This window comes from Melanerpes formicivorus, unplaced genomic scaffold (genome assembly GCF_026170545.1).
Source record: "Melanerpes formicivorus ecotype bairdi unplaced genomic scaffold, bMelFor1.0.p_v2 SCAF_6, whole genome shotgun sequence".
NCBI classification, from domain to species: Eukaryota; Metazoa; Chordata; class Aves; order Piciformes; family Picidae; genus Melanerpes; species Melanerpes formicivorus.
The window spans coordinates 22,495,972-22,506,667 of record NW_027142358.1 but is presented as its reverse complement, the minus strand read 5'-3'; the positions used below and the strand labels follow the sequence as shown (position 1 = coordinate 22,506,667).

The window sequence follows — 10,696 nt, the reverse complement described above, 5'->3', positions numbered from 1 at the left end:
GTAGTTTTCATTCTGTCATTGTCATCTGTATGTGCTGTCTTATACTATTCTTTCTTCCTTCAAACAAATCCTGTACTGTAGAAAGCTAGTGAAGCATGCCAAAGACATTCATGTAACTCAAACATTTATGTAACTCAGAAATTGAAGGATTTCTTTTATGACAGCAAATTTATTCTGTCAAAGTAGTAAAAATAGATGATAATCTGGTCTTGGTGGTTTCCACCAGTAATTGAAAAATTTGTGTACAGTCTAACAGCTAGATTGTCAGCATGTCTGGTTTCATTACACGACATCATGTAGTTTGACATTTGGCTTTACACAGGTGAAAACCTAAAAGCTGTGGAAAAAAAATTGCTTTGTAGGTTATTAAGACACACAACCATTCAAGTAAACAATATAAGCACCGGCAACATAGTCAAATTAAAGCTATTGTTTATAATAAACTATTGTCCAGTATTGTGGTTTTCTGTACAAAACCTTTTTAATCAAGAAATTGTAAATCACAGGTCCACAGAGTCCATGTGAACGGACAGATATAAGGATGGCAATTGTAGCTGATCACCTAGGACTTAGCTGGACAGGTAAGCTTTTCTGCTTTAATACTGACATTATTAGTCTTCACTGTGGTGCTTTAAGGTAGTCTTTCACCAAAGCCTCAGCAGCAGGATTTCCCAAATTCACAGTCACCCCAGCTTCCCAAAACAAGCAACATGTTGCTGGGCAGAGATGCCTAACAGGAAATGATCCCATGGTCTTATAACAAATTAAACAGAAACTCATAGGGAAAATCACACTCCTTTCAAGAGCTTCACTCAAGAAGTTTAGAGGATCCACCTACCCAGTCTCAGGGCTGCCTCTGTGTCTGGACAGCAGTTTCTCAAAAGCCCTGGGGGTTATGTGGAGCCCAGCAAGTCAGTACCATGTGTGGGATTGCCAAATGGTATGCCTGCCATTTCTCCACATGTTGATGGGCAAAACTGGCCTTTCATGCATTTACAGCTGCCACAGCCAGCTCTTCCTGGGCATAGGTGACAACAGTACCAGTGCTGAGTTGTGCAGCAAGCTCACAAAGGAGTAACAGTTACTAGGAAAAAAGAAAAAAAACAACCCAACAGATTTGATAAATTAGCAATGATGAGGTGGTCTTCATGGAGGGTTTCTTCACCATGTTTAAGTGGCTTACTAAGCGGTCATAAAGAGTAAATACAGTAAGAGCTCACAAAGAAGATTGAAATTTAAAGTGATGTCAGTCTTAGGAAATTATAATAATAATACTAATATGTTCACTGTTATCTGTAAAGTTTGTGTCAGGTAGTTTTGTTGACACCTGTGTGATCTCAGATATTTTAAAGCCTGAAAGGGATTTGGGATTTGTTTTTGTTGTTTGGTTTGTTGGGTTTTTTTATTGCTTGCCCCCCTTTTTCTTTTTTTGTCTTTGTAGAACTGGCAAGAGAACTGAATTTTTCCGTGGATGAAATAAATCAAATCCGAGTAGAAAACCCAAATTCTCTCATTGCTCAAAGTTTCATGTTGTTAAAAAAATGGGTTACCAGAGATGGGAAAAATGCTACAAGTAAGTTCAAGTAGATATTTTGGGGTTTGTAAGTTATAGGACATTTCATCTTTTGCCTGGTCTAAATAGGTAAAATTGAACTTTCAATGTAAATTAAATTTGAACTTTCAATTTAAATTGAGGAAAACCTCATGAATGGTTTTTGCAAATGACTGAGGGGAAAAAAAAAAGAAAAGGAATTTTCAGTTATATTTTTACCAGAAGTCAGAAATGTGTCTCATATATTCAGCATAGATGTAGAAGGAAATAATCTGTTTTCTGCATCCATAACTGATAGGGCAAATAATGAAAATATTAGGGGAAACTTTCCAGTAGAAAGGAACATGAAACATAGAATCATAGAATGTCTTCGGTTGGAAGGGACCTTAGAGATCATGTGTTCCAACCTCCCTGCCATGGCCAGGGATACCTCTACACTTGACTTGGCTGCTTGAGGCTTCATCCATTCTGGCCTTGAGCTCTCCACAACCTCCCTGGCCAATCTATTCCATAACCTTACCGCCCTTGTACTGAAGAACTTCTTCCTAACATCCAGTCTAAACCTACTCTCTCTCTGTGTCAAACAATTCCCCCTTGTCCTATTGCTAAACACCCTATGAAAAGTCCCTCTCCTGCCTTCCTGTAGGATCCCTTCAGGTATTGAAAGGCAGCTCTAAGGTCCTCCAAGAGTTTTCTCTTCTCTAGGCTGAACAAGCCCAGCTCCCTCAGCCTGTCCTCATAGCAGAGGTGTTCCAGCCCTTGGATCATCTTTGTAGCCCTCCTCTGCACTCCCTCCAACAGTTATGTGTCATTCTTATAATGGGGACACCAGAAGTGGACATGGAAATAGTTGGAAATGTCTAGAAAAGTTAGATAGTCTCACAATATTTCAGGTCATCAGAAAAAAATAAACCTTCTAATAGGAGTGATGGAGCACTGACCCTGATTCCAATGTTTGTTTGTTTTTTTTTCCCCTGTGCATTTTACTTGAATTGCTTGACTTGAAAGAGAGGTTTTTGTGTCAGGTCAATGGTGTTCTTTACCATTCTGTAATCCGCACACTCTTACCCAGTATCTGAGCTTACTTTGATCTCTTTGTGAAAGTAGTTTCCAGTATTACTGTGTTTTCGCAGCACGATTATTTTAAAGGAGATTTCATGATGTACTGTATGAACAGCCTTACATGTGTCATTACCTACATGGCTACCTATTCTCTTGTTCCTCATAAAAGGATCTTTACACTCCTTTTATGCTCTAGCAAAAGATTTTTTTTTTGGTAGTAAGTAAACATGTTCTTTGAGAACTCTCTGACCTTCTTCCTCATGAAGGAAAACTCTTAATAGATGGATATCTTGGATAAGTAGGTGGCAGAATGACTGCTTAGACAAACAATGGGGTTTGCTAAAACCAAAGTTATGGGGACAGTAATAATTGCCAGCAATTTATAATAAATGCAATGTCTGTGGAACTGAGAAAGATGATTATAAAGCTCTGCAAAGCTGAACTTTTGTTCTGATGTGTCTTATTTGTTTTTCAGCTGATGCCTTAACTTCTGTATTGACAAAAATTAATCGAATAGATATCGTGACCCTGTTGGAAGGACCAATATTTGATTATGGAAATATTTCAGGCACCAGAAGTTTTGCAGATGAAAATAACGTTTTTCATGATCCTGTTGATGGTAATTAATTCCATGGTCATATTCAGTTCAGTGACATATCCAATGACGCAATAATGTTGTGTAAAGTACACAAACAACTGTTTTGACTATGAAGAGGGTGTGTTTTTTTTCTCTCCTAAAGCACACTTAACAGTATGATATGCAGGTTGCACAATAATATCTCAACGATGTTACAAATGCATGCCTCAGTGTGCTTATTCCCTCCAGCCTCAGTGAGCTTACTCTCACCAGCCTCAGTAAACTTATTCCCACCAGCCTCAGTATCAGTTGACAAGACTGGAATGTTTTTCTTCTGCAATAATTGTTGTTTGAGGCATACACAAATATCTATTTTTAAGTACTTCATATTGTGTGCCTTCCAAGTTACCTGGGAAATACACATATCCTTTGATTCCATGTCTAGATAAGCAACAGTAAGATTTTTGCAAAAGGGAAAAAAAGAATAAAGGGTGGGGGAAGTGCCTAGTAATTGCATAGAGTATATTAGTGTGTAATAATGTTCATGTGGAAGCTGTCCCAACTGAGAACAGTATTGTGCAGGTTAATTTTCAGATAGCTAAAAGGATAAATTAGTTCCGTGTATAAAACAGAGTTGCCATTGATACACTTAGCATCTTTGACATAATGATGAATACTAAACATGTCTTCGTCTTTAAAATGTTAGTTAGCAGGCACTGGGTTGCTCCATTCTTTGCTTCAATTTTTTTGTCAAATCTATTATAAATAGCTCCTTAGGTTTGTCTTTTGTAATAACCTTTCCTTTTTCCCTATTTTTTCTTTTTCTTTTTTTTTAATTTGTGTGAGTGTGTATTGGGCTTTCTTTGTATTTTAGCAGGATTGTCTTCATTTAGAGCATATAAGCTCAGTGTACCTCCATCACTGAGCAGCATTGCTGATCATTGAATCATTGCATTACAGAAATAATTTTCTGTTGACATTTTAAGAAAGTTGCTCTTGAAATGTTGCTTGCACCTTTTAATAGTAGCATCAGTGTGTTTAAGAGAAAAAACAAATGCTTCTCTGCAGTTGCTTTCTGTCTCTCCTCTTCTCTGCACCTTCCTCAAGCTTCCTTTCCTCACCAAGACCAGACCACCTTTGCCTTTCTCTCAGCTGATTCAGGAAAGAAAAACCCAAACCCTCTTAGTGCACCTCCCTTCACAGGCAGCACAATGTCAAGTTAACCCCACCACATGTATTTTTTCCTTCCCTAGGTTACCCAACCTGTTGTTTGCCAGAATGCAAACTTCAGATTTTGTTGTCCTTTTTGTATATATATTCAGATTAATCCTTTTGTGTGTTTTTCTCCTGTTTTCATCAATTTTTCTTTTTTCTCTTTATTTGGTCAGTGTATCTGATTGTACCTATGTCACCAAGATCACCTCACTCTCCAGGATCACCAAGATCTCCTTACTCACCACAGTCCTCTCGCCTGTATAACTTTACTGTACCTGAAATATTCATATAGCTCTCCATTGTATGTGTGTGTGTGTGTGTGTTCTCTTATCCCTTTGTTAACTTCCTGTTTTAGTTTTCTTTTACCCTGCTGTATATTTAGATCTACTATTCTTTAGTACCCTCATTAGGACCCATTTCCATTCCTCATTCTTTTAACTATTCCATACTTGTGGATCTGCGGTTAAATTGGAATGATATATATTAGTAACATTGTGTTGCTGGTATTGTGGATTTTTATATTAAAATATATTAAAAATGTGGACCTGTTTTACAAATAATACCTACTGACAAAAAAAAAAAAAAAAAAAAGAAGTGGCTGTCCTATCTTATTATCTACTTCTATCTTTTAAATCTATTTATTAAACCTACAAATTGAAAAAAAAAAAATGGGGAAGAAATATTTCCACTAAATGGCTGGAAGAGATTGTATTAGATATAAGGGAACAACCACCCTTGTCCACATTTGATTTACTGCATGCTCATAAGAGAAACTGCTATAGCTTGAAAATGTTAAAATAGCTGCAAAATCAATTTGTTAAAGCTTTACATACTGTTTACAGAATAGTCCAAAGTACTGGCTTCACTGAACTGGTCACTGGCAGCACTTATTTTCTGTGAGAGCTATCTATCAGAACTGCATTTATTCTTAGACACCTACACCTCCTCATACATTTTATACTTTATGTAACTCATTTATCATTTGACATTTGCTTATTTGTTGCTCCATGCTTCATCCCAGTCAGTCCAAATGTGCTGTCTTCCTTAGGTTATCCCACCATTCAAGTGGAACTGGAAACTCCCACTGGGTTGCGCTTCGTGCCGCCCACCCCTTTCCATCAGGATGATTTCTTTAGTGACACCTCTAGCCTAGAGTCACCCCTTAGAACTCCCAGTAGACTGAGTGATGTGTTAGTGACCTCCCAGGAACAAGTAGATGGTACAGCAGCAGTACCGCCAGTGGTGACTGAAGAAGACACTTTACTGGATGACAAGCTCGATTTCTCACTGCCTAGAGAAGGAACACCTAAAGATATTTCTATAGGCAAGAGCCAGTTGGAGGAAGTGGACCTTAAGGATTTTCCACGGTATCTTGGTAGCTATGGCGGGATATCAAAAGATGCAAAACAAAGGCAAAGTGAAGAGACTAGTAAAACAGGAGTAAGGACTGAACAGCCTGAGAGAGAAAAGTCTGGTATTGATGAGGAGATGACAGAAGAAAAGTTTAAATCTCTGTTTGAGGACATTCATCTGGAAGAAGGAGCTGAGTCTGAGGAGATGACGGAAGAGAAAGTATGGTCAATTCTTAAAGGCGTTCAACAAGCAGAACATGAAATATCTTCAATTACAGGTTGGCAGCCTGACTCGTCAAGTGTCACTGAGCCACCAACATCGGGACGCAGAACGGGTGGTAGCCTGCTAGATCGCTTGGATGATAGGTGAGCACCTTTGTGGAAGAGTGTGTGTGTGTGCGCGCGCAAGCAACTTTGCTTCTACCTCCAGGAGCAGTGCCAATGCTGCTCCTCTGCTAATCTGTGACAGCACATCTCTATACACATACATCTATTTAAAAAATATTGTGTATTTGATATGTCCTCAGACATAGTTGTCTTTAAAAATGCATATTTATCAGATTTCATTCTTATTATGTTTATGCTTCTATTATGTTTAGTGGCTAATATTATTTTTCATGTTATCTATTTTCATAGAATCATAGAATGGCTTAGGTTGGAAGGAACATTAGAGATCATCTACTTCAACCTCCCTGCCATAGCCAGGGATGTCTCTCCATTAGACTTGGCTGCTCAAGGCCTCATCCAGCCTGGCTTTGAATGCCCCCATAGAGGAGGCATCCACAAATTCCCTGGGCAGCCTATTCTCGTGTCTCACCACCCTCATACTCTAAACCTACTCTCCCTGAGCTTCAAACCATTTCCCTATGTCCTATTGCTAGACACCTTTATGAAAAGTCCCTCTCCAGCCTTCCTGTAGAATCCCTTCATGTATTGGAAGGCAGCTCTAAGGTCCCCCTAGAGTCTCCTCTTCTCTAGGCTGAAGAAGCCCAGCTCTCTCAGCCTATCCTCACAGCAGAGGTGTTCCAGCCCTTGGATCATCTTTGTGGCCCTCCTCTGAACTCGCCCCAATAGCTCTGTGTCCTTCTTATGACGGGAACACCAGAACTGGATGCAGTATTTGAGGTGTTAAGTGATACACAGATGTAACTGCAATTGAGCACTGTAAAACATTCCTGATTTGAAACCAAGATACTGCATTACTTTTATTTCATAAGTACCTTTTAACAGTTGTCCTTTTCACTGCACCTCTTCGCCTCCCCTCAGGTACTTGTTACTTTTTCCATAAGCCAGTTTTTAAGTTGACAGTGTTTTTATACCATGTACTTCCAACATGTTATGTCACATAGATTTGCTACCCTTTTAAAGAGATGAGTTACAAGGCGTAAGAAGGTAAGAAAGATGATACCAAATCTGTCTAGTCCCATATGTTATCTCCCAGTAGTGACTGCAGAGGATGCTCGAGAGAGAAGAGTGGACACTGTTTTCCTCCGACACTCTCCCAAGATCCATTTGCTGTCAGCGTAATGACCTGCTGTGATGGATGTTTTTTACGTATTTATCCTCACTGCATTTTTCTTTCATGAGTTTTTCCAGCCTTGGACCTACTTAAACTTTCAACATTCACAATACGTGTTGTCATGTTCACCCTTCCTGGTACCCACTGGTTGAAGAGCTCCAGCCTGCCTTTGTTTTGAATGTGGCTTCCCTTATTACTAATTGAAGGAGCCAGGTCTGCATGAGCTGTGATCAGTAAAGAATGATTATCTGCAGAATGATCATTTGTCTGTCAGCACTTGACATCTTTTTCAGCTTTGACTCAGGATGTTTTAAGGTGCCAGTTAACATTAGATACTCTCTTATGGAGGCCTGTAGGAATTTGGCCATTGATTTCAGCAAGCTGATTGTCTTTCAGGATTCTAAAGCAATTGGTCTACTACTGATGCAATTACTGATGTTAAGCAAGCGTTGTAATTATGCATTTTATATTGTGCTAAATGACTAATGTAGAGCACTTCTAGAAGTAAAAGGACTTCCTTAAGAAGGTAACATCCATTTCTAAATAGATTCATGCAATTTGCTGACTTTTGTAGGGGTTTTGCTTGCAAATAGCTATACTGTTTTCCTGTCTACAGTCATTGTGCTTATCTGAAAGCAAGCATAAATGTGAAAGAGAAGAAAATTTGGCATCAGAAGTGCAAGTTAAACCTGTCCATATATAATCCAAGGCAAAATTTTCTTCAGCTTTCTATCTTGTAGTGTCCTTCCTTGCCTTTGGCTTTGTGTATCATTGGAACTCTGTACTGTGTAAGAATTTATGTTCAGATACCAATACTTTTTAAAAGGTGTGATTTAACTGGAATGCAGGTAGTGTAGTCTGGGGGGAAAATAACAAAAACTATTTGGTCATCACTGGTAGTTGCACAGTAAGAAATCATTTCATTACCTCCTTGGTTAGGGAGCAGGATAAAGAATTAGCATCTCAGGGATTTATCTCATGATTATACATGGAAAGTGGTAGATTTTGTGTATTTTTCTTTCTCATTTTTCCTTCCCCAGCCAAGTGGGAGAGGATTAGCATAGAAGGTTTGACCTTCTTTCCAATGTTCCCCATATTCTCATGGCTTCTGAAAAAATACCATGATGCAGAAGACAAGGCTACTAAATAGGTGTTTGCAAGCAATTTTACTTTCCTCTGTCTGTAATGTATGTGCTAAGAAGATGAAGGCTCATTTAGAGGCTCAGTGCTTTCCCCTTCTAATGTGGTTCATGCACTGAACAACTGTCTGTTCTTTTTTCCTTTTTCTTATAGTTCGGACCAAGGTAGGGATTCTGTTACCTCATATGTCAAAGGAGAAGCAGGGAAGCCAGAAACAAATGGAAGCCTATCCGAATCCACATCAGAGATGAAAACTAAATCATACATCCAGGAATCTTTAAATGATGTGGGAAAACAGAGTGACAAAGAAGCTCTGAAATCAAAGCCCCAAATTTCAGCTGGTACTGATCAGCAAACATTATCATCAACAGCATATCAGAAATCTTTGGACGATACTAGCAAGCCAACAACAGAAGGCAGCAAAACATCTGTGCCTGTCAGTGTGAAGAAAATGAGCTGGAGTACTTCTGAGGATGGCAAGCCAAGAACAAGCATCCAGGAGGAGGAGAGAGAAGTAATGTCAGAACAGAAGGTACAGTGTGTCCTGTAGTAATTATCAGTGTGAGGAGTCCCTCTTGCTTGACATATTGCTTGAGGTAATTTTTTTTAAGACTTAGAATGTTGTTTGTGACAGGAGGGATTTTAGCCTTCTTTATGCCTTTTCTATTTATTGATAAATTAAGAAAAATTTAAGTTAGTGGAAATTTAGATTCTGTGGTACAATCAGAATGAGTTGGAGTCAGGGAGACAGAGAAGCTAAGCAGGGCTGCATAATCCTCTGCCTGACTGGCCCTGAGCCCTGGAAGAGGTTAGAACAGCTTCTGGCAAAACCATTCCAAATCGCTGGGGAACAGGCCCCATTCCTGCCCTGACATACCACCTGTGCAATCAGTGCCAAACAGTTCAGCTGTCCTCCCATCTGTTTCCAGTAAAATTCTAGTGTTGCCACTGGTTTCCACTCTTTCTGTGACATTGAAGTGAACAAAAAGATAATGGAACTGTGCAACCTCTATCCTGCTTCTTGTCCCCAACACTCCCTGCATTTTTTTCACGGTTAATTTGCAGGGGGGAAAAAAGTGGGGATAATGTTATTATGTTAGGTTTGGGGGGTTTTGTTTCATGGCCTCATTCATCCCAACCTCAAAGTGCATTCAGCCAAGAGGAATCAAAAAATTTCCAAATGTGTAAAGCACTTTTCCAGGTGGTGATTCTTTCTTCTTCAAGTACTGCAGAGGGGCTGCCCTTCATTTCTGCCTTGCCTGGCTTGCACATCGTTCACTGCAGAACCTCAGTAATAAGGTGTTTTTTTTCTGACAATGAACAGTTTAATAACTTTCTCAGTTGCTTGTATTTATTTCCCAGAAGCTTTAAAGTAAAGCTGGTTCAAAGAATGGTTTATAGCCTCCTAGCTGTGTGCACCTCTCACCCCCGCAGTGAGAGGGCTGCCACAGAATAGACCACAGGGCTGGCAGGGACCCAGGCTGAAAAAGGGAATTGCAGTGTTTCTTCTGCATCCTTCTCTCTGAAGAGATTGTCTTTTCCTGGGCATAATACAGGGGGACATTATAACTTCTGGAAGCAAGGTCTTTCAGTAGAATTGCTTCTACATGATACAGCTGCCCTTTTTCTTATTTTTATTTTTTTAATAGTAGCACAATAAGAATATTGGTAGTGGTGTGCTGCAGTAAATCATTCTGGTTTAAATGAGTTCATTTTAAACTACTCTTTTGATTATACAACCAAGAATTCTTTAAATGGATGGCAACGTAATCAGTCTCAGCAGTAATGCAGCATGTGATTGTTTTTATCTTGTTATTAGCTCCTGACACAATTGAAGCAGTGAGGATCTTTCCTAATGTTCACTAGTTGCTGGGATACTTTAAAAAATACATAACTAAGAATCTTCTGAAAAGGCAGTTGAAAGCAAATGGCAGAGTCTCTATAGTCTCAGTAGGCTTTGGAGCAGAACTTGGTCAATTTAAACACAGAGATAAGCATAGATGCACACTCTAACATGCTGAGGGTGTCCAACAGTGCTGCACTTCCTCCTCTGGATACCCATCAGGGAGCAGATAGGTTGTCATCCACTTTGATGTGCACTTTACTTTTGGATATCCCATCTGGACTGGGAGGAATAAGCATGTGCCTTTCTCATGTGTAGTTCTTGCACTACTTTTACTTTATTTGTAATGGGTGATAATCTTATCTTCTAAATAACAAATCTTTTTATAGACATGATCTTTGAATAAACTGGTATCAGAAAAAAATGTCATTTCTAA

At 39.1% G+C, this 10,696-nt stretch overlaps 1 protein-coding gene across 20 annotated transcripts in view; it reads left to right on the top strand.

Moving 5' to 3' along the window:
• The window catches only part of ANK3 (ankyrin 3), a 385,651-nt gene that overhangs the window by 358,402 nt on the left and 16,553 nt on the right, over positions 1-10,696 (top strand). For 13 of the 20 annotated variants that reach the window (XM_068140068.1, XM_068140070.1, XM_068140073.1 and 10 more), the window contains 5 exons: positions 507-581; positions 1,442-1,573; positions 3,090-3,233; positions 5,455-6,124; positions 8,571-8,949. In XM_068140068.1, the coding sequence (XP_067996169.1) occupies positions 507-581; positions 1,442-1,573; positions 3,090-3,233; positions 5,455-6,124; positions 8,571-8,949 (1,400 nt within the window). The remainder of the gene's footprint in view (positions 1-506; positions 582-1,441; positions 1,574-3,089; positions 3,234-5,454; positions 6,125-8,570; positions 8,950-10,696) is intronic. The other 7 variants (XM_068140076.1, XM_068140087.1, XM_068140077.1 and 4 more) reach the window with 1 other exon arrangement.